At 35.4% G+C, this 24,971-nt stretch overlaps 1 protein-coding gene and 1 long non-coding RNA gene across 2 annotated transcripts in view; one reads left to right on the forward strand and one right to left on the reverse strand.

Moving 5' to 3' along the window:
• The window catches only part of LOC138712959 (uncharacterized), a 491,061-nt gene that overhangs the window by 390,172 nt on the left and 75,918 nt on the right, over positions 1-24,971 (reverse strand). The window lies entirely within an intron of this gene.
• On the forward strand, positions 893-9,576 carry LOC138712958 (larval/pupal cuticle protein H1C-like). Its single transcript, XM_069844642.1, has 2 exons — positions 893-948; positions 9,107-9,576. The coding sequence occupies exons 1-2, from the start codon at positions 937-939 to the stop codon at positions 9,362-9,364; spliced, it is 270 nt and encodes an 89-aa protein (XP_069700743.1). The 5' UTR covers positions 893-936; the 3' UTR covers positions 9,365-9,576.

Consider the following 24,971-nt stretch of genomic DNA (forward strand, 5'->3'; position numbering starts at 1 on the left):
TCATAGAACTTAATCTGAGACCATTCTGTCCGACGCCGGGGTGGGTATCCAGTGTGGCTTAGTGGATAAAGCATCAGCACGTAGAGCTGAAAACCCGGGTTCAAATCCCGGCGCCGGAGAGAATTTTTCTCCGTTCCATTACTCTTTCATCGTATGATGACGCAGAATATCTCCATGGAAATATCATATGTACTTCAGTACATTAAAATAATACATATCGTAGGTATATGCTCGAAAATATTACTTCAGAAGTTATAAGACAGGATAGCGGACAGAACAATTCCCATACTTAAACAATCAAGATGCACAAGGATTGACCCAAAAATGGCTGTCAATGATTATATGTTCATACTCTACATGATTATTTCATTGCGTCTTTAAATTCAAATCTTAATTTATTTCTTAAAGCTTTCCGTATAGCTACACATTCAGAAGAATTAATTCTTTACTAGCTAATGTGAGTATAACCTCAACAGTAAGAAGAGCTCACGGCTAGATTGTCGCTTTTATATAGACTCGACCTTCTTTTGTCCTCCCTGCCTCTCGTTAAAGATTTTATATTTTATCTAATTTAGCATTGAGTTCTTTTATTTTGAAGGCAATAGAGAACAATGATCGGAAAATATACCTGTCAAAGAGACTGTAATGCAAAGACTTGAATTATGTAAATGAAGGAAATGCTATTGGTTTGTGCAAAGGACAGAAATTACACGATTTAAATAAGGTCAACTGACATTCAATCAGGAAAAGCTTCTATGCCACGTTACCATTCATTGATGTTGCTAACAACGGGAATAGAACCTATGCTTCGCTGAGTCGTGACTAGATGTTCTTGACCCTCATATCAATGTACCACCCCTGCATCTTGGCACTATAAAACAGCTGCATCTGTGTGCCAAGAAGTATTCTCAGATACTGTGAGACAAACAGCACAACATGTACAAGTTGGTGAGTAACTATTTTTTAAGTAATTTAGCTAATATTAATATTAATAACAATAATAATAATAATAATTCAACAATAATATTAATAATACTAATAATAATAATAATAACAATAACAAAATTTACTGACATCAAAACGTATGCTAATTCAACATAGGACCTAATCCATTATTGGCGATCCTTTCGTATTTCCGTTTTCCAAGTGCTCGCATAAACTATCGGCTATCTATTCATCCTAGATAACTCTTGTGATCAAAGTTAAATTTAACACGCTTTTACGTTTAACAATTAGTCATTACTAGGTCTCAGAAATATATGCCGTTATACTACCAGTGCGCTTCGTGTGCCTCTAACTTTGAGTACGTCTCAGAGTTGGGGTGAGTTAACGCAGTGTCTTTCGTTCGTTTGAACTCATGCTTATCATCACGGTAAGTTAGTCCTCAGCATTTGGGTGGTTGAAAGCCACTCCGTTGACTTCGAAACACAACTATCTGCTAAAGAAAATTTAAAGACCCATTTTCTTTGTTAAACAAAAATTGCACTATTTTAAAGATATTTTATGTTCTGTCTGTAAAAAATACACCTAATATAACATTGACAAGCATCAGTCTTATTATTTCACTATGTTAATATGATGGTGTATTACGTTTTTGTTTTACATAATTTTTCATTTCATATGAATCCTATATCCACTTTCACAAATTGAAGAATTTTAACAGTAACTAGTGGCAAATAGAGGAAATTTTTTACCTAACAGCGACGTTTAACAACACTATTCCTTCAAATTTATTGGCCTTTTGAATTCAAACTCTATAAATAATTCGAATTCATTCTTAGCAAGCAATATGTGGGCGTAATTCAATTACGAACAAAATGGTCTTTAGAGGGTTTTGAATCTAGGGGACTCATATATTGTTGCAGTGAATAACAAACCACATTTTCAAATTTTCAAAGGAGAATGATTGCCTGTTGCTAGAAAACACAGCCTTACATCTAGAAAAACTTCGTTCCACTACTGCAGAAACAATGAGGACATATTTGAAATATTTTACCACTAGCATTATATACCTCAAAATCTGTATCATTATTATAAACTTCCTCAGTTGAAATTGTCACAAATTTTACATAGAGCTAAATATCCATAATGTTTATCCAGTATTTTTTTCATCTTGTTTGCTACATTTTTTCCTATTTCGTATTTCAACTATTCGGTTCGTCACAATATCATTGTCTAGTTTATATCTGTAGAAAATACACCTAATATAACATTGACAAGTATCAGCCTTATTATTACACTATGTTAATATGATAGTGTATTACGTTCTTGTTCTACATAATTTTTCTTTTATTATATTGTTGCAGACTAAGTATATGATTATGTCTCGTGACCAGAATATTGTACGAATGGAAATATAAAAATTGGAGATTTGTCCTTCGAAGAGGTGGAAAAATTCAAATATTTTGGAGCAACAGTAACAAATATAAATGACATTCGGGAGGAAATTAAACGCAGACAAAATAAGAGAAATGCCTGTTATTATTCGCCTGAGAAGCTTTTGTCATCTAGTCTTCTGTCAAAAAGTCTGAAAGTTAGAATTTATAAAACAGTTATATTACCGGTTGTTGTAGGCTATGGTTGTGAAACTTTGACTCTCACTTTGAGAGAGGAACAGAGATTAAGGGTGTTTGAGAATAAGGTTCTTAGAAAAATATTTGGGGCTAAGAGGGATGAAGTTACAGGAGAATGGAGAAAGTTACACAACGCAGAGCTGCACGCATTGTATACTTCACCTGACATAATTAGGAAAATAAAATCCATACGTTTGAGATGGGCAGGACATGTAGCACGTATGGGCGAATCCAGAAATGCATATAGAGTGTTAGTTGGGAGGCCGGAGGGAAAAAGACCTTTGGGGAGGCCGAGACGTAGATGGGAAGATAATATTAAAATGGATTTGAGGGAGGTGGGATATGATGGTTGAGACTGGATTAATCTTGCTCAGGATAGGGACCAATGGCGGGCTTATGTGAGGGCGGCAATGAACCTCCGGGTTCCTTAAAAGCCAGTAAGTAAATAAGTATATTGTTGCAGTGAATAACAAACCACATTTTCAAATTTTCAAAGAAGAATGATTGCCTGTTCCTAGAAAACACAGCCTTGGGCCTATATCTAGAGAAAATTCGTTCCACTTCTGCGAAACAATAGGGGAATATTTAAAATATTTTATACAAGCATTATTTATCTCAAAATTTGTATCATTATTACAAATTTCCTCGTTTGAAATTAAGTCACAAATTTCGTTCTCGGCATCTTGCTGTTATTCTTATTTACAGGACGCTGAATGTTGCCTGTTACGAATAGCAGTATTCGGTCGTAATGTAACCGATCAACTAAAGTTCACTGCTGAACGAAATACACTGAAATCCCACACCCCAACGCAATTACGTACTGGTACCTAAAGTCAGAGGCGCATGAAGCGAAATGTAACGGCATTATTATAACAAGAATTAAAACACAAAACTTGATTTTATCGTTACTATCTGCATCCAATGTATTATTATTACTTAACTTCTCGTCCCACATAAAATTTTTCGTACTTTCTTCAAGCATCTTTCTTTTAGCGATCTACATAATTTCTCATAAAATACTCGTATTTTTAGAATTGACTCTTCGAAAAATAAATTCCTAATCCAATCATTTTCTGGACAAGAAAATAAAATATTAACCCTTTGAAGCATAGGTGGCTTCATTCGAATCATTCTTTACCGTAAGTAGTTCTTGGTATTATTTTTATCTAAAAGTCTGAATTGTTTTAATGTCGTGAAGTTGTGTCACAGTGGCTTCAAATAAAGCCACCTCCTGATTTGTATGCAAATTTAAAGCCTTCTCTGCTGAACATGGTATCACTAATACGTTTAAGTTTAAATTAAATTTTAAACCTTGATTGCCAATACGTCCATAATCGTTATGATTCAAACTGGTCATGTAACATCAAAAGAGTCCACACCTGTAGAATAACGGTTAGCGCGTCTGGCCGCGAAACCAGGTAGCCCGGGTTCGATTCCCGGTCGGGGAAAATTACCTGGTTGAGGTTTTTTCCGGGGTTTTCTCTCAACCCGATATGAGCAAATGCTGGGTAACTTTCGGTGCTGGACCCCGGACTTATTTTACCGGCATTATCACCTTCATCTCGTTCAGACGCTAAATAACCTAAGATGCTGATAAAGCGTCGTAAAATAACCTACCAAAATAAAATAAAAAACATCAAAAGATTCAAATAGTGTGGCCACCTTTAAAAGACTATTAGTTTATGAATTTTACAAATGTTTATCACATGTTAAAAATGACTTAGAAACACACCTTATATAATTTTAAATTGGTTTTATACATGTTTTTAAATTAGTTCATAATATGCACATATGTTTCTTCTTGTATTTCACCTATGCTCAATTTGTCAATTTATGTCTCTCCACCTGAAGATGATTTTTAAAATATCGAAAATATTAGTGGAATTATAACCTTATAATGTAAAAGTGGTATTATAATCTTGTAATGTGAAATAACAGAATAATGTTTCTGTATTCATTGATAAGTTGTAGACGCAAGCTATAAAGTAATTACTACTATATAATATCTTTAATATTTGCGCCGTTTTCAAGGCGTTGAATAATATTTACTTTGTGAGAAATACTCAGACGTGAACGTGTTTGCGATATGATGACTTACCGGTATGCGGGGACTTGAATCCTCATCATAACAGATCGCGTTGTACTGTATTGCTGCTTTCTTTAGACTCAAACGTAATTTGCTACATCGGCGGAGCAGTGTTCAGTTTTTATGTGACTTGTATTAATGATGGCCACCATTAAATTGTTAAAATTAAGATTGTAGTTTTGATTATATCTCTGAATTAGTTTTAAATAGATTTTAGTAGAAGTTTTTTAAGCGCATACGCTAATGAAAGATGGATAACTCAATACAATTACTTAAATTCTTAGATTAATGCAGTTTAATTAAATTAAAAGGTAGACGAATATATTTTGTATATAAATTGTCCTAATCTATATTTTTTTAAATAATTTATTAAGTAATTGTAAATATTTACATAGATATGTTTTGTGATATGTATGTGTTTATGCGAAAAACGAACAGTGATGAGATGGTACCTGATTTGACGCAAGATTATATTTGGAATTGGGTGAGTTTGAAGTACAATATTTAAATACCATATTTTGTATAACACCTACTGTACATTAATCTAGCATCTTGCGGGGAAAATATGTGGTTAGACCTACTAATTACTCTTATCTACAGGGTGATTCACGAGAATTTACCGTCCTTTACGGAGATTATTTCCGAAGACATTTTATTTATTTATTTATTTTTATTTTGTTGGGTTATTTTACGACGCTTTATCAACATCTAGGTTATTTAGCGTCTGAATGAAATGAAGGTGATAATGCCGGTGAAATGAGTCCGGGGTCCAGCACCCAGCATTTGCTCGTATTGGGTTAAGGGAAAACCCCGAAAAAAACCTCAACCAGATAACTTGCCCCGACCGGGATTCGAACCCGGGCCATCTGGTTTTTTTATTTTTGTTTTTCTGTTTGTTTACCTTTGTTTTCTTTTTTTTTTTTTAACTTATACTAATACAATCACAACACCCATGCCCGAGGCGGGACTCGAACCCACAACCCTTCGGACCAAGCGATAGGGACATGCCGTGCCCCTACCGCTTGAGCCATCGGGGCCGGCATATTTCGCGACCAGACGTGCTGGCCGTTACTCCACAGGTGTGGACTTCCGAAGACATTCTGAGCAAAAAATGTCATATAAACATGGGTCCTATTCTCAATATTTACAGAGTTATGTTTCGTTATTGGAACGCATTGCTGTGAACGCGTGATCTTGGTCAGCGTGCAGTCAGCAGCCAGCGCGAGCGCTACGAAAATCAAAGATAGCCGTATGTAGTTACGTAGAGCGACGAGTGCCGTTCACAAGCGTGCGGCCAACTGTGCCCAAGCGGACGGCGACATTTTTTAAAATGTGTTGTAAACTCTCCAAGACTGTAAATTAGGATGCATAATTTAACTGCAAATAATTAAGTCGGTGGAAGTGGTGTGATTTGTAATAATTGTTGTGATAAGTACGTAAGAATAATGTAATTTTCTAGTTAAAAATGGGAAAAGATGTCTGTACGAAGCAACTAAAGAGTTCACAGCACATGTTTAGCTCCATAATAAGTTGCAATTAAAGAAATGATACTTCTGAATGGTTCATTATCTATTTGTATTATTCTTTTACCTTCAAACTAAAGAAAAAACGTATTTTACAAACAACTTTGAATTAGTGTAACTCTGAAAATATTGAGAATAGGAACTACGTTTATATGACATATTTTGCTCAAAATGTCTACAGAAATAAGATCCGTAAAGGAAGGTAAATCCTCGTGAATCACTCTGTATATTGTAAGCTTGAGCGACTTTTTATCCGTGAGGTACAGAAGTACTGTAGCAATAATTCAACTAACAAAATGCTTATTTTTCATAACTAGATTACCTCAAAATACAAAAAGATCTGACACCCACTCCTCACAAAATTTCGACCACAAATCGTCATTGAAGGATATCCAAGATATATCTCACAACACAGTGAAACGCATATCCCATGTGGCAAATGGATCCACGACCATGGTTTTCATGCAGCGTTGAAGTTGCGCCTTAACCATTGTGTAATGGAAATATTAGGTTCTATGGATTTACTGCTGCTTAACACGAAGCTAACATTTTAATCTAGCTTAAGCATCATGAATTTGAGCACACATATCCCTTGACTATCTTTCATGACTATGCATACTTACATTGTTGTTTATAGCATCGTTCAGATTCTCAATTCTGTAGTCACGTGCTTGAACTGTATTTCTCGAAGGAGTAATTTTAGGTATGAAAGATTATGACCTCTTGTATGACGTCACAGGAATAGGCTACATGTCACGCAAAAGAAAATAAGAAAGTAATTTGTGTGACAGTTACGTGTGTCTTGTGTGCATTTGAAATGTTTTAGATTCACGGATTCACTTCTATAACTTACATATATCATACTAACGATTTTAACTGCGGACTTACGAAATAAAGTCAAATAATGATATTATCTATCTCACGTCAATGAAAATAAATTATGAAGTTGTTTAGATTTCTATACAACGGGAAGAAAATTACTCCATGCTTAGTATGTTATTACTAGTTCCATTTCAGATATAAAAAAACTTAAATCGAAACAAATTTGAATTCATTTCGAATTTCAATATCAATCGATTAAATTGAATTGTTATAAATTTAATATAATAATAATAATAATAATAATAATGATAATAATAATAATAATAATAATAACAAAATAACAAAGATCTTAATAACCAAATTTCAATAACTGTGCCCAATGTCATTTCTATTTCATTATTTCGAAAATTGTGAAGAACACTATTAATTTATCTTAGATGGACTTAGAAGCAAACATTTTTATGGGGGCAGGAAAACAGTTTATTTTTTTCTTGAAACATGTTAATTGTATCAAAACAAGTGTGTTACAAATTTTGGCCACTCGAGCGCAATTACGACGGCAGTCCACAAAGTAATTTTCCTGAGGATGTTTATACGCGTAAAAAGAAAATACAAGTTCATGGAAACTTTTATTGAAAGAGATACAGTACCGTAATTGTTGAGCTATTTTTCAATTTATTCCCCACCGGAATTGAAGCTTTTTCATACCATGGTATCAACAAAGAGGTACAGACGGCTGTCACACAATGGTTCCCATCGCAGGCGGCAGACTTTTAGAAGTTGATCCCACGGTATGACAATTGTCTCAATTTCTGTGGGAAATATCTTAAAAAATAGCTCAACAATTGCTGTATCTCCTCCCATAAATCGTCTATGAAATTGTGTGTTTTTTTTTAGGGAAACTTACTTTCTGGGCAACCTCGTAATTGTACTCGAGTGGCCAAAATTTGTATAGGCACTTGTTCTGACATTATTAACATAGTAGAAGAAAAAAATAAATTTTTTATCTGCCACCATGAGAATGTTTGCTTATTAGCCATGTGGATGGTACGACGTGTCAGTGCCAGAAAATACGAAACAAATTACAGATAAACCATACATACCTAATTTCTTCTAGAAAGGAAAAAATCTCTACTAACTAACCGGTAATCGAACCTTAGTTCACCTGACTTTTAGCTGGAAGAACTACACATAAATCACTGTGAAGAACAATAGAAGAAAGTCGTATATCACTTACTCATCCAGATAAGTCTCACACGTTATAGAAATGTTCAAACTACAATATTTATTTTGTTCTTTTTGTTGTTTAGTCAACTGTCCGAAGACTGGTCTGAACCTCACAAGAGATACCAAGAAGACACCGTTTATGAGGCAACTAGGCCAGGAGATAATGGGTTAGGGTGGCCGGTTCCTTTCCCCCTACAATATTAATAATATCTTTAAATTTCGTCATAAAGAACTGCAATCTTTAATTACTAAGCATGATTACGAACTATAATCAATTATATAAATTCAAGTAAAATGAAAAATAACAGAATTTTTGTTCGTGACGATGACGATGAAGATAACGATGCTAATGACGATGTTATTGATGACAATGATGAATATTGTATGATACTCGAAGATGAACGAAATATTTAACTTCAAACAGGAGCAGTAAATTGTAGGTCTTAACTGTTCCATTGTACATGAATTAAGTATTAATTTGAAGTGAAAGTCAAACTTTGTTATATTAATATATTATTGATTATCTTTTTAAGGTCGTGTATTTACTCTGAAACGGTTAGACATTCTTGTATATCTTTGAATTGATTATTCCTCAAATATCTCATTAATCTTTAACAGGATCCATTCTTTCATTAAGGTGCATTTTTCTACATAATTCATGTGAATTTTAACTGTCACCACAATTTTATATTATCACTTTACTATTGTTTATTTGTTATAAAATATGTATTTTTATGCCAACTATAACCCTAATATACCTCAGGGTGATATAGGGTTTATTAAATTGGATAATAAAAAAAATTGTAGGTTCTGTTGAATTACGCAGAATCTCGTTCCGGATTACATGTTGAATACGTAACAATTTTTTTCTCCAGGTCGTCCTTGCCCTCGCTATCTCTGCCGCCTCAGCTGGATATCTCGGCGCCCCTGCCGTCGCCACTTACAACGCCGCCCCCGCAGTGGTACGCGCCGCTCCAGTAGTCGCCGCCCCTGTTGCGCCGGTAGTGGCGGCTGCTCCTGTGGCTTATGCCGGCCCCGTCGTCCACACCGCCCCACTTCCCTACGCAGCCGCAGCTGTGGTGAAGGCCCCTGCTGTGGTCGCCACCCCCGTAGCCCACGCGTTGGTCCACTAACGTTCATTGTCACTTATCCTGCTTTAGAAATGTGATGGAAGGTTTACAAAAGATTTTTCTTCTGGATTTTTGTTGCATCAAATAGCAGGATTTAAATTGATAATTCAGCATAATATTGCAATATCAAAAGCTATTTTAACTAAATGTAACAATTGAAGATGTGTACATAATTATTTGTATAAATATTGTGATTAAATAAATTTAATTTTCTCTCAATAGTCCCTATACAATTTGAATTTTCCAACAACAAGAGAATCGGCGATGTAGTATTTTACACTGTAGTCTGAAATGAGAAATGTAGTATACAATTTTACAATTCATTTTGAGGATTTTTTCAGATAAATCGTAGTTTGTTCAATTAAATGGTCTTATTATTTTCAGTCTATGACTTATCAAAGAGTATATAAGGAGTAGTTCCTTTATATTAGACGTCTCCAAAAGCGTACTCGCGAGTAAGCCCTTGAACGGAACCGAAGCCAGTACGTAATGAGCGCTCTCCGCTTCACCCATTCCCACCTGTACTGTGCTCAATGTTTATGCGCAAACGAAGAGCAGTGGTGGACTGCCATTATCACTGTGTTGGTCGGAGTGTTCCACCGTTTCACAATGACTTCTAATCATGGACGTAGTACATTCAAGGTTGAATATGAAGAAAAATGTTTGTGTGTTAGTGGGGAGAATGTGAAATGCTTAATTTGTTCGAAAATTCTTAAGCTTGTGTTAAAATTCAACATGCAACGACAATACTCGACTCTTCAGAAAGAATATCATACAATTACAGGCATGTTGGACATGTGACAATAATTTATTTTGGGGCTATCTTTATGACTGTTGGTTATACATAATAATCAGTATATTATAATACGTTTACACTCAGTTCCGCATAACAAACTTATGTTTTTCGTTTCATTTTGGGTGAAATGCATAGGCCCACAAATATTTTGAGAAATATAAAACAAGAAAATACAAACACAAATCACACACGTGTCCTCTGTCTTAAACAGAAAAAGCTTCTTGCTAGGTATGTTCTATCTTGGAATATTGGAAAATCAATGAAGCCCTTTACAGAAGCATCATTTGTAAAATATGCATAAGTTACTAAAATACTGTGTCCAGAACAAAGTCAAAGTTTAAGAAAATTAAATGGTTTCCAATTACAGTTCAGAGAAAGAATTTCAAGATTGTAAATGTAATTAAATCTAAAGTCGAAACCACAATTAACCAGTTTGTAGCTTACTCACTTGCATTGGACGAAAGCACAGATAGAAATGATAAAGCTAACCTAGCCATTTTCATCCGAGGAGTTAATGAACATTTTACTGTCTGAATATCTTCTAGAAGTAATTACAAAATACAACTGGAGAAGATCTTTTCCAGGCCCTGAAAGGCACCATAGAACAGAAGAGGTTGAATTTGCAATGGCTTGTTTCAATAGCAACAGACGGGGCTCCAGCTTCATAGTATGTCAAAATAATAAATAAAAACGTATGATATTTCTTATTCTTTTGATGATATTATTTGTAAACATGAGCAGACCGTTTCCCCGATCCCCCACTGATCGCTCCCATCTGTTGAGGTACGTATCACTTCCCCTTCTCTAGCCTTAAAGCATACTGTGTTCGGCGGGCAGCATCGAGAGCACGAATGACGATACGCTTTTTGGAGACCTCTGCTTTATATTATATATTTTACTGTTTGTAAAATATATAATATATATAGGTCCACACCTGTGGAGTAAAGGCTAGCGCGTCTGGCCGCGAAACCAGGTGGCCCGGGTTCGATTCTCGGTCGGGGCAAGTTACCTGGTTGAGGTTTTTCTGGGGTTTTCCCTCAACCCAATATGAACAAATGCTGGGTAACTTTCGGTGCTCGACCCCGGACTCATTTCACCGTCATTATCACCTTCATATCATTCAGATGCTAAATAACCTGAGATGTTGATACAGCGTCGTAAAATAACCCACTTAAAAATATATATATAATATAAAGGAACTACTCCTTATATACTGTATGATAAATCATAGACTGCACACAGGAGAACAATTTAATTGTAGTATACAAATATAATAAAATTATGAAGTAGCTTTTAACCCTTCAGGCCTGATGTATCGATACTTTTAAATATTTTGAAAAACTGAATGTGATAGAAAGGGAGAATATTATTTTTAAAACATTTCTATACCTGAATTAAAAATAAAAATTTTGGAGCCCCTGGGGTCAAAATTGTCCCCAAATTTTGATTTTCTGTGAAGACTTGATTTGGGAATTTTGGACCCCCAGAATGATTATGTGACCATTTTGTTTTCAATTTTGTTTAATATAAATTCAGGTCCGAAGTGGTTAAAGTTTTAAAACAACAAAAGTTTGCCGAATAATTTTCTCCATTCATCTCTCATCTCTTGACACGACTCTAAATGTTATTTCCAACACACGAATTGTTCTATCACTTCTCTGGCCTTCTCTTTCATTGAAGTGAACTATCTTTACTAATGTGACTTGTTAAAATTCAGCAGGAAACAGCCCCGCGGGGCAGTTGGATCCCTTATAGGACACTGCGCCCTCAAGAAGAACTTGCATAGGATGGGACACAATATCAACCCTACCTGCATTCGTTCACAGGGAGATGAGTCTGTAACTCACCTACTGTGCGAATGCAATGCACTCGCTCATCAAAGAGCTCTCATCTTTGGGAAACATTTTCCAAAGCTTGATGAGCTACCAACCGTCCCAGTCCAAAGTTTGATTCAGTTCATTAAGAACATCAAACTATTGGACCGATGGGATATCATGACGGGGATGCGCAATAGATCTTTTAGGTCGCAGTTCTAGGGCTGTTACAGCCCTCCCCCTTTTAAATTCAATTCAATCTTTACTTACTTACAAATGCTTTTAAGGAACCAGAAGGTTCATTGCCGCCCTCATATAAGCTCGCCATCGATCCCTATCCTGTGCAAGATTAATCCAGTCTCTATCATCATATCCCACCTCCCTCAAATCCATTTTAATATTATTCTCCCATCTACTTCTCGGCCTCTCCAAAGGTCTTTTTCACTCCGGTCTCCCAACTAACACTCTATATGCATTTCTGGATTCGCCCATACGTGCTACTAATGCAAATAATATGCTCCGGGTCATTGCTTCCGTAATGATACATGATCGTTGTATTCGTCACTTCTACCCATTACATATCTAAAATATCCTAAATTTTACATTATTGCTCAATTTCTTTACTCTTATTTAGCCTAACTACATGTTTTACATTAGTACATTAATCTCTAAACTTTCAAGAACGTTATGTTCTAATAACATCTGCTCATTTTCCAAAAATATAACTGAGGTTAAACATGGTTATTTCTTCTTTTTTTATTTTATTGGTTATTTTACGACGCTGTATCAACATCTAAGGTTATTTAGCGTCTGAATGAACTGAAGGTGATAATGCCGGTGAAATGAGTCCGGGGTCCAGCACCGAAAGTTACCCAGCAGTTGCTCGTATTGGGTTGAGGGAAACCCCCGGAAAAAACCTCAACCAGGTAACTTGCTCCGACCGGGATTCGAACCCGGGCCACCTGGTTTCGCGGCCAGACGCGCTGATCGTTACTCCACAGGTGTGTACTATTTCTTCTTAAATATTAATAAAGCTGTATACTCATTCCTCCTTATTATTTCTCTTGAAAAATCCTTGTTGATTTGATAAGTTAATCACTAATTCCTAAACACTAAGATATTTTGGAATCTTCGTATTAAAATTTCGAGTCCAATTTTGCATACCTCACAGTAATCAAGAGTTGTTAGTACCAATTGTAAATTCAAATGATATCAAGTACTCAATTCACGTCTAAAGCAAATATCATAGAACAGGGATGCAAAAATGTGTTATAATAATTCTGACACACGTCACAAGCCGAAAAATGTTACTCATCCCTCCCTTTCACCCCACGCATCATTGGACATGGTAGGTGGAGAGCAGATATGTATTCAGTGTACTTGCAGAACTTCACAGATACGTAATTCAAGGTCGGGGGATTGTGGACGAGGAACAAATTCTTTCCCCATACTTCCACCCCTCTTTTCCCCAGTTCTGCATCTCTGCCATAGGACAAGAGTTTGATTTAAAAAAATAATATCTTGTGAGTTTCAGAATTAATATTGTAACAACAACAACAACAACATCGACACATTTACAATGTTTAGGTTCACTATCTGTGCTACTTCGATTGTCAAAACAGGTTAGCATGGTACAATAATTAAAGCAATAAAAATCTGTAATAATATAATCTCTAAAACATCTGAAAACAAATGATAATATTACCTTTTCCCTTATTGCTCCTTCGAGGAGCATTTCTTCTTGTAAGGAAATGTTTGCAACGCGTTGCACTGTTTTTTTTTTTTCTAAATAGGCTATATGGGAATGCACCCTGAGAGGAAAACTTTGAATTACACTTCGCCAGACATCCGCTGTTAGAATTATATTAGTTTTCAATCATTGTCGGTAAACGACAGTTCATGTTCTTAGAAAACGACACTTGTTACACAGTATTCCCACAAACATAATTCAATTACGGAGGGGGATATTATATAATACTTCCATTCCCCATTTATGCACGATATATTTAAAAATTATGTTAACACTTTAACGGGATAATAATTATTTATTTATTTTTTATTTCAATTATATGTCGTGACAGGCTGACGCTAGAAGAAAGAAGAGTGACGTCAAATTTGATGTAAGTGATCAGATCTCCAATAATAGTCAGTAAAAAGTCGAACACAGATTCCAACGAGACCGACCTAAGCTGAACATCTGGTGTGCCGTTACCGCTACTGGTGTAATTGGACATTGTTTTTGAAACCTCAAAGTGAAATCGGAAAGATATTTTACTTATATAATAATATAGATGGTGTTTAGGTAAAATGACAGCCGTCACTTTTAAATGTGACTTCTTTGCTATAATTATGTGTAACTGGTTAAAATTTAATTACAAAACGTGAAAATATGTTTCTTGACAATTATGTTCCATATAAGGTGACTAATAATAATGTATTACAATTTAATTTTTTTGTTGTTCTTGAAATTTTTTTCTTTTGTGGGTTAAACCATTTTACCTAAACACTATTGAAGAACTTACATTGAAAATACGCTGTCCGGGTTATTTTCAATAAATGGCGCACCTACGCATTTTGCTCACAATGTTCGTGATTTTCCAGGGAGATGGATAGGAAGAAGTGGACATTCACAATGGCCTTTCAACCATAGTCCGTAGAAAATTTGAACACCGATTTCACCAATCAAAGGACAATGCCTCATGTGCCGTTACCGCTATTAGTGTAATAGACCTTGCCTTTTTTATATCCAAACAGTGAATTCCGAAAGGTATTTTACACATGTTGCAATCATATGTTATCGATGCACTTCCATTGAAAATACGCTTCGCGGGATATATTTTTAACAGGATGGTGCGCCTGCGCTTTTTCCTCATATTCATGATTTTCTAGACCACATATTTTCAGGAAGATGGATAGGAAGAAGAGGACCTTCACAATGGTCTTCCTATTCCCCTGATCTAACACCCTGCGACTTCTGATTATGGGATAAAGTGAACAACACGGGAATTGGAAGTATCAATGAATTCAAGGAAAGAATAACAAATATGGTAATATCTATTTCAAGAAAATTCTTCTTCCGGCGTAAATGTTACTTTTGATCACTTTCAATCGTTTGTTGATAAAATTGTACAACAGATTGAGTCCTTAAAAAATTCTTTCTGAATTAGATATTTTTTTAGAGACGAATGAATGTTCTTCCCATTTAGACATACCCATAAAACATCATCAATTCGCAATTATTTCGTAAGAACTCTGCCGGTTTTATGCCATCTTGCATCAGTGTGAATTTCGTGGAAGATAATAGATATACTTTGAACTTCTCCAATTAGTTCATAACCTTCCCGTAATACCTTAAGTTGCAGTGTGTATGTACCACTACATTCTGTCAGTCTAGACGTTTTGCATTTTTCTTCTCAGCGACAGAATTTCTCAGATATTCCGACGATATACAATTCAATAGGTCATTAGGTTATATAAGCGTCTGTGGTTACATATCATCTCTATATCTCTAATCTGAAAAGAAACATGATTACATTGTTATAGAACTTAAAAAATACTCATTTCAGCTTTATATGATGCTATTGAACAGTGATGGAAATAATACCGGACATAAGTTTAAAGAGGATAAATGGCATCGTAAAACGAAAGAAGAGCTGTATGAAAACTAAGCAAATGTAAAATCGAAACGGAATACTTCAACTAAGTATTTCCGATTAACATTATTGTATCCATATGCAAGGCTGACCACAGTTCTTCGGCGCTACAATCACAGTTCATCTCACGATTTATTACAGCGATTTCTAACCTATGGTGCGAGATCCAGTGTGAGTTAGCGACGTGCTAACAAAATAATGATTTAATGAAAACGTATCCTTCGTAATAGACTTACTGTATGAACTACAAACAAGTGACCTTCACTGAAGATAGTGGCCAACTCAGCCTGGATTCTAGTTTGATTGTAATACTCGCAAGAAAAATATAAAATTATTCCTGAATATAACATTTAATTTCTCAGAAATATAGATATCCGCTAAAACAATGAGTTGCTCATCAAATAACCTACAGATCTTAATGAGAAATGAAATTAAATAAAATCGTTGCTATAAATTTTGAGTTCATGGTCATTCGGTGTTTCTAAATTCAAATAAAATAAAAACTTATTATTTATTCTATTGCATACTGTTTGCGTATAAAAATAAAGTACGCCTAAGAGTCATACAATCTGCAGAAGGAGAACAGTGACTCATTCAACGAAATACCCGGTTGTGTAATACATACGTAACTCCTTTCTTGAGCAACCTGAAGTGTCCTGTTCAAGACCCACGTTGGTCGATTAGGTAAACTCCCTGGAGTCTCAGTTATCAAGCTAGTTAACATTACTGATATTCCACGTACTAAAAATAAATAAATTTATTTAAAATTTAGAACGGAAGTACCTTGAAACAGCCTTCACTCTAAAGTTTTTCACCTCAAACAGATCGAATCCGGGTGCACCGCCTTTGTTATATGACTTACATGTAACGATCTATCTATATGCACATTTCTGTAGAATTAATTATCACCACCTTGATCATGTGCATATATTGGTAAGATGAAATAGCACGTGTGGACTTATTTTACAACACCCGATACTGATCTTGTTACACTGGACGAATATTCTACTAACGAACAATGGAAATAGCAAGCAATGTATTAAAATGTAGCTCATTAGGTAAGATTTAATGCTACGTGGAATGTATGGGCGTGGGTTCGAATACAAGCTAAAATAAATGCACTTGTGCTGTTCAAGTATGAGAATATGGAATCTATATATGTATGTAGGCGTATGTATGTATGTATGTATGTATGTATGTATGTATGTATGTATGTATGTATGTATGTATGTATGTATGTATGTATTACTTGGCTTCTGGTTTACAAAATTTATCCGCATATGTGTTAAGTACCAGGTCTCATTACAATAAAACAATATGTTCATTACACCTTACCACAAGACATCTTCATATTCATTATCTCATACAGTTTCAGTTGTCGTATAGCGTAAACAACAAGTAAGTATAAATCAGACATAATACGAGTATATAACATAGAGAAAGAAAGGAAAAAGCATAATAAAGTGTGACCAGTAGGTCAAGATGTGGAACAAGTCAAAATGTTACAAGATTACAATTACAATTTTTACAATTTTTTTACAATTTTAACATTTTACAACTTTCTACAATTTTTTACAATATTTTGGCGAGATGTAGTGAGGTGAGGTGAGGCCCGAGAATTCGCCAAAAGATTACCTGGAATTTGCCCTATGGTTGGGGAAAACCTCGGAAAAACCTAACCAGGTAATCAGATCAAAGGGGGTGAAATGAAGTGAGGCCGAGGACACGCCATAGACCATTCGGCATCAGTCCCACGGCTGGGTAAAACCTCGGAAGAAACCATCTAACTCAACGTAATTATAAATCTACATTGCATATAGATTGAATTGTATCATATGAGCTCATAAACTATTACTTTTTCGTATAGACTTTATCTAAAATCAAGTAAACACGTAATTACTAGTCGTTGAAATTCAATTGAAGGATATTACTGTAGACTCTTTAGTGTATCGTAATTATATATAATTTAAATATGTATGTCACAATTGTATTGATTGAGACTGGTTGATGAAGAGAAGGCCTTATGGCCGTAACTCGTCCAGTGAAAATAAAATATTCTATTCTATTCCACGTATGTACTGTAGATAGAGAGGTATGTACTGTAATTCTCTGTTTTGTTCATAATAAGCAACTTTGGTTGTTTTACAGTAATACTATTTGACCGCTTGCTTTCATTCCAACCAATCACTACATCGCATTAATGAATTCTTGTTCCTAACACTTTCTGGCGGTATGACATAGTTGCGCCCCTCAGTCAATTGGGAGACCTAGGCATGGCATAATTGCGCCCCGAAGAAATCAGGTAGCAGAAGGGACATGACATAGTTGCGCCCGAAGAAATCAGGTAGCAGAATGGACATGGCATAGTTGCGCCCCGATGGGCATAGTACAGACGAAAGTGATTGTCATAAAACAAATAAATTACTTAAAAATATTACAGTGATAGCTGCATTGAAATCAGGTAGGCCTAGCGTATGATCAATTTTGCTATTTAAAATAACACTTTATTATCGATCACACACAATAAATGAACTGCATTTTTTGTTTCTACATCGATACTTAACCCTACGGTACAGGGTTTCGAAAATTGAAACTTAGAACCATTGTGAATTATTAACTCTTTTCCCTTTGCACTAAACTTAACATTCATTTTAAATTAACCTCACTATACGCCACAGACGGTGTGAAAATCACTAATAAAATGTCAAAGACTGCTAAGGCCCCATATTCCAACTACTCACTGAGGCGGTCGTGGCCTTCGTTGGGGCGCCGAAATATGCAGCGGTCGGACCTCGTTGTTGGTCGTCGTCGCCCTCGGCTGCCAGCTCAGTCGTATATGGAAAGTATCTCAAGGATGGCACGTCGATGTCAATAATTAACTATATACACTGATTAATTTGGGCGCCAGCCTCCTCGAGATTACTCCGGTAGAGGTATGAGATTCCCAGGTCAGCTGCAAAAACGGTCGGGACATGGGGTTTGGGAGACGTGCTCGTAGGTTGAAATGATGTAGGCGCACACCAGAAGTTGTTGGTAAGAACTATGAAAACGTTTATTATTATTAAGTGTTCGTTTCAGATTAGCAGAAATGCGCGTCCAAGTGTATAATATCTCGCTCTCACTTCCCGCAAGTTGGTATACTAATTTCTGAGTTCACGTAATTATATATTTTGTACTATAAAACACCAGTAATATAACGGACAGTTGATAACGTGATGAGAGGAAAGAATTCAGACTTATAATAATAATGCAACACACGACTTATTACTACACCCACTAAAAAATTCTAAGTCCGTAAATTGTTATACTTCCGAGTTAGGTTTGCCGAGAATATGTGGAGTGTGACCTCTCCGAACACTGTCTATCTGCCTTCTGTGTATCTGCCAAATCTATCCTCTACTTTCAACCACCAAACATACAATTTCGCCCTCCTATCTATATATCACGTGTCTCTATTAAGAATCCTGATTGGCCATGATTACACTTACGTCACTTAAGACGCGTACTTCAAAAATTGTTCGTTAACTAGAACATCTCCTTACTTCCGGCGTCCTGACAATTCTCTGACATATACCAGATCATCTCTTTTGGAACCTGGCTTGGCGTCATCTTACTGACCACCCGCAGGCAAAGTCCATACATTCCCTCATCAGTCAACTCCACGCCTGGACACATGTTTCCTGTCCGCCTAGCTTGGCTTCGGTCTTCCTGTCCACCTGTTACTTCCGTCTCACATTCTGAAACTTACTTACACGCCCCATACTTACTATCCATATGAGAATATTAACACGAAATACTAATCTAATCAAAACCTCCTTATCCTATACGAGGAACCGTCTCATCACTCAGTTGAATATGTCAGTTAATAAAGTACTGCCAACTTCATGATGTTCATTTTAACGGTAGGCTATTGATAATCACTGCATCAACAGTAGAAAAACAGTTAATAAAGTACTGCCAACTTCATGGTGTTCATTTTAACGGTAGGCTATTGATAATCACTGCATCAACAGTAGAAAAACATTTAATAAAGTACTGCCAACTTCATGGTGTTCATTTTAATGGTAGGCTATTGATAATCACTGCATCAACAGTAGAAAAACAGTTAATAAAGTACTGCCAACTTCATGGTGTTCATTTTAACGGTAGGCTATTGATAATCACTGCATCAACAGTAGAAAAACAATTAATAAAGTACTGCCAACTTCATGGTGTTCATTTTAACGGTAGGCTATTGATGATCACTGCATCAACAGTAGAAAAACAGTTAATAAAGTACTGCCAACTTCATGGTGTTCATTTTAATGGTAGGCTATTGATAATCACTGCATCAACAGTAGAAAAACAGTTAATAAAGTACTGCCAACTTCATTGTGTTCATTTTAATGGTAGGCTATTGATAATCACTGCATCAACAGTAGAAAAACAGTTAATAAAGTACTGCCAACTTCATGGTCATTTTAACGGTAGGCTATTGATAATCACTGCATCAAGAGTAGAAAAACAGTTAATAAAGTACTGCCAATTTCCTGGTGTTCATTTTAACGGTAGGCTATTGATAGTCACTGCATCAACAGTAGAAAAACAGTTAATAAAGTACTGCCAACTTCATGGTGTTCATTTTAACGGTATCGATAATGAATATTAAATCGAATAAGAAATCAATAAGGTTGGTTGATTACGAGGTTAGAGTTTTCCGTAATGTCTTTTTCTCTACCTATTTCATCGGGGTGCAACTATGCCATGCGACTTTCCTCTACCTGATGGGAAAGGGGCGCAACTATGCCCACAAAACAGGGACCCTTTTTTATCTGCTACATCTTATCTGACCGTGGGGCGCAACTATGCCCTGCCCCTTTCTGGCTCTGCTGGTGTTCCGGTGCCTCACGTGTATGCAGTGCCAAGCAGACGCAGTCACGTAAGAGTCATGTGAGCTCTCACAACAATCGAGCCGACGATGACGTCTGCACTTTATACAGACTTGTTTATCGATTTTCGAAATTAAAGCGATTCTGTGCAATCCAAATCAAGAGTCCACAACTTCTGTCTTCTAAATATCACACAGTTCCAATGACTTCATACGGAGATCAGTATTCATGACAAGGGACGAGACGATCACAGCGGGCTACAGAAGAGAATATCTCTGTATGCTATCCCGTAAGGATCAGTTGCAAATGTACGATGCAGCTAATTTATTTTAGTTCTAACGAAAAACACGGTGCTGATTATCTCCTGCGTCATACTTCACAACTCCTGACTCGATCCCTATCACAAGCTACTCTCTTTTCAGCTATTTTATAGTTGGATCCAACATCTTTACGTAATGCTTTGAAATAGAATTGCGTCTGCTTTTAACAAGTACTTTTCGTTCCGCAGATATGTTTCATTGCATTAGGTGAAAGACACTGAAAAACCTCTACTATTTAATACCGTTACCATCATCTGTGATATTAATAACTACTATTACTAGCGCTGGGATATCTGCGACCTAAAAACTCTGAAAATATGCATGCACTTATGCTCTGAAAATACCAAAATATGTCATAAAAATTAGAAATCTGAAACAAAGCAGATTAAATATTTTCCAAAATTTAGTTCAAAAATTAATTTATTTACAATTCTACAATTTGTTTTATATTAACCCAAAGTATTGGCAGCAGAAAATAGCAAGAGTGGATAAGGGTGAAAAATGTTCGTCTGTCCTCTGCGTGACTAATTCTTTTACAGCTATGCTAACAGGGTGATTGACTGTTTATGAATTACTACCTGGCAACAGCGGATTTGAAACCTATTTAACATCACATGTTAGGGAAGGGTAAAGGGGTGAAGCTGAGACCGACCAGCTACAATCTGGCCATATTCCTAACATTCTTTTCTTTTTGTGTTTTGACAACTTACTTCTAGCGAATTAGTTTACCTTCAAACTTTATTTAACCATAAATACTTCTAAGAGAAAGAAATTCAAAATGTGTAACCAAACACAAACAAAATCTGTTGTTATTATTGACACAAAACATGTAAATAATACTTTGGAAAACTGTTAAAATTATTACACGTAATTTTTCCAAAAAAAAAAAAAAGTGTTTTATGTCATTTTTGGTCAAATATAAGTTCATGCTGAAATCTGGTAAAACATGCATTTATATGACCAATAAATGCTATGTCATCATGTTCACAAGAACTACGAATGTATTTAAGGGGTTAGGTATAGCTTATAGCAGTAAAATTTTGGGAAATATTCAACATTTTTTTCCTTCATTACTGCATCTTGTACAAAAATGAAAATTGGTATGTGTAAAACACTGTCCTTCTGCTATATGAAAAAAATATATATGATTAAAAAAATTATTTATATATATATATTTTTTTTTTTTCAAAATTCAAAACGGTGGCAGTTCACTGTGCAGTGATGAAGCGTTTCCCTCATAACACATAACCTTGTTAAATTTTTCACGTTTTCTCTCTTTTATTTTATTGCCGAAACGCTTCTTTACAATATCATGCTCTTTCAACTACATTCCTTAATAAATTATATATATATATATTTAATTTTGTGTTAGAAGAAAATATTGATATTTGGCCATTTTTTAAAAATGAATTTATTTTTTATCAGACAATCTGACAAAGTTACAGAAGTGATCTTGCATAAATACACACAAAAAATTTCATCACAGAATGTTGGACAGTTTTTGAGTTATGTAGGAAACGCTTCATCACTACACAATGAAATGAATTTTGAAAAACAATTTTTTTAATCGTAACAATATTTTTTTTATTATACCAGAAGGATAGTGTTTTACACACACTATTTTTCATTATTGTACAATATACAGTAATGGAGGAAAAAAATGTTGACTATTTCCGAAATGTTACTGTTGTAAGCTGTACCTAACCCCTTAATTTAACTTAAATTACAAACTTAAGCAATAAGTTGTCTAAACACAAAGACAAAAGAATTTTAGGAATATGACCAAATTGTTGCTGGTCGGTCTCACCAGCGAATAGGGATTATAAAGAATGGACACTTCGCGTCGGCACCTTTGATGTAGCCGGACTGATTTCAATGACCTTCAAAGCAGCTAGAGCGTGAGATTTTGCTTTCTCCCTAGAGTTGGCGCTGACATCACACCAGCTATCAGTGGACACAGCGGAAATATAACACATATAATTAATACATCTAAGAACATTATGTACTCAAATAAAATAAATTGGATCCATAAAATAATAAATCCGTCATTAACTGTAATGTCTAGACTCTAGAGTTACTTTATAATGAGAGTTGAGACGTTGACCCCAACAACAATTAAAATATGTAATGATTTTATAGCACTGGAAATGGAAAAACAAAACTCTTATGAGAAGTAAAACCATATACATATATTATATTATATACAAATATCAAACGAATTTGATACATAATTTTATAATGTATTATATTATTTTATAATATAATTTATTATATATGAAATATAAAAAATAATTATTACAACTAGTTCGTCATTGAGAAATAAGGAAAAGCTGTTAACTTGAAACTATTTGAAGCAAAGCGTTACTGGATTATGCAATAAGGCAGGCGATGTTTGAATCCTGTGTCTCAACTCTATTCTCAATTATTATCTTAGCCTATGCTCGATTACACTAACCTCTAGCGCTTGAAAGTAGAACTAAACGCTGGCGCACAGAGAAACAAAACACAGGAAAATTCGCTCAGTGTCCATTCTTTATAATCCTTATTCGCTGGTCTCACCTTCACCCTTCTCTTCAATCATGTAATGCTAATGAGGTTCCAAATACCACATTGCCAGATAGTAATTCATAAAGTCATCCTGTTGGCATAGCTGTAAAAGAATTAGTCACGCAGAGGACATACGTTAGACTTTTTCACCCCTCTTTCACCCTTGCTATTTTCTTGTGCCTATATTGTACTATTTCGCCATATCGTCATTTCAATCTACCTGAATAGCATCTTTAGTTTTAACGAATGACTGACAGCAAGATAATCGTCAGGTAACTGAGAACAACTGAAAGTCATGGCTTATTTGAACTGAAATATCCTATAATTGAACTTCCTTACAGGCCTATGTCTTATGAAGAATAGTTGCTAGATGTATAAAAAACACCGCGAATTCCGTTAAAAAAAAAGCAAAGTACATAGGCCTATTACCTGAAGTGAATTTATTTATCTGACCCAAAATACAGGTTTACTTGAACACACAGAATAACAAGATACTTTTCTTAAACTTAAAAAAAATATATAAATAAAATGTTATTTTCAACAATTCATGTAATGCAAGTCTTGTTTTCAGGTGAAGCTCCCGGTGAAGCAGACTTGAATAATGTCAAGGGAAAAATTGTGCCGGGGCCGGGTATCAATCCCGGGACCTTTAGTTGAATGTACCAGTGCTCTACCAACTGAGCTACCCAGGAACTCCATCGACGCCGTCTCAATTTTTTCCCTTTATATCCACACAACTTGAGTGGGCTGACAAGACTCCAGAGACCCGCATCGAGTGCACACAAACTCTGTGTGACTTGGAGTTGTGGTTTTCTGTTAACGTACCTACAGTAACGTATATATTATATATATATATATATATATATATATATATATATATATATTATGCAAGTCTAGTTTTTCAGGTGAAGAAGACTTGAATAATTTCAAGGGAAAAATTGTTCCGGGTATCGATCCGTGACCTCTGGTAGAACGTACCAGCGCTCTAACAACTGAGTTACCCAGGAACTCCACCCGATACCGTATAAATTTTTCTCTCTATATCCACATGGTGTAGATAGTAAAATTTGCTGCTGCACTCAAACAGGAAATCATTTTGTCAGTACTGTACTTAAGTCCTCAATACTTAAAATAAGGAATAACTTGTATAGTGTACATAGTACACAAATTTGATAATCAGCATTATTCTAAATCATCACAAATCCACATAGAAAAACACGCACATAGTTAAGTTATACCTCCAGTCGTCAGGTTGTGATGAAAACTCTGACTTGTTTTTTTATGAGAAACTTAACAAACGTTTTAACAAGTTTGTAAATGTTATCATAAACAGTGTTGGAACAAAATGATCTGTCCTCTTTCCGAAATTAATAGCTTATTTAGTTGTAATTATATAGCGTTGATGAGAAGTAAAAGTTGACAGTTAACAGGTGTAGTTCAAGAAGCAGCAATCTTGTTCGATCTCTCAGGACCGGCCTTGGTTATTTCGGAGCCTCGGGCGAAACTTGTTTTCGGTGTTCCCCCCCCCCCCCCTCTCTGTTGATATAAAATGTTCCGTGAAATCACGAGTCTTTAACTTCAGCCTGATTTACGATAGGACACAATACTTGCA

This window comes from Periplaneta americana, chromosome 14 (genome assembly GCF_040183065.1).
Source record: "Periplaneta americana isolate PAMFEO1 chromosome 14, P.americana_PAMFEO1_priV1, whole genome shotgun sequence".
NCBI lineage: Eukaryota > Metazoa > Arthropoda > Insecta > Blattodea > Blattidae > Periplaneta > Periplaneta americana.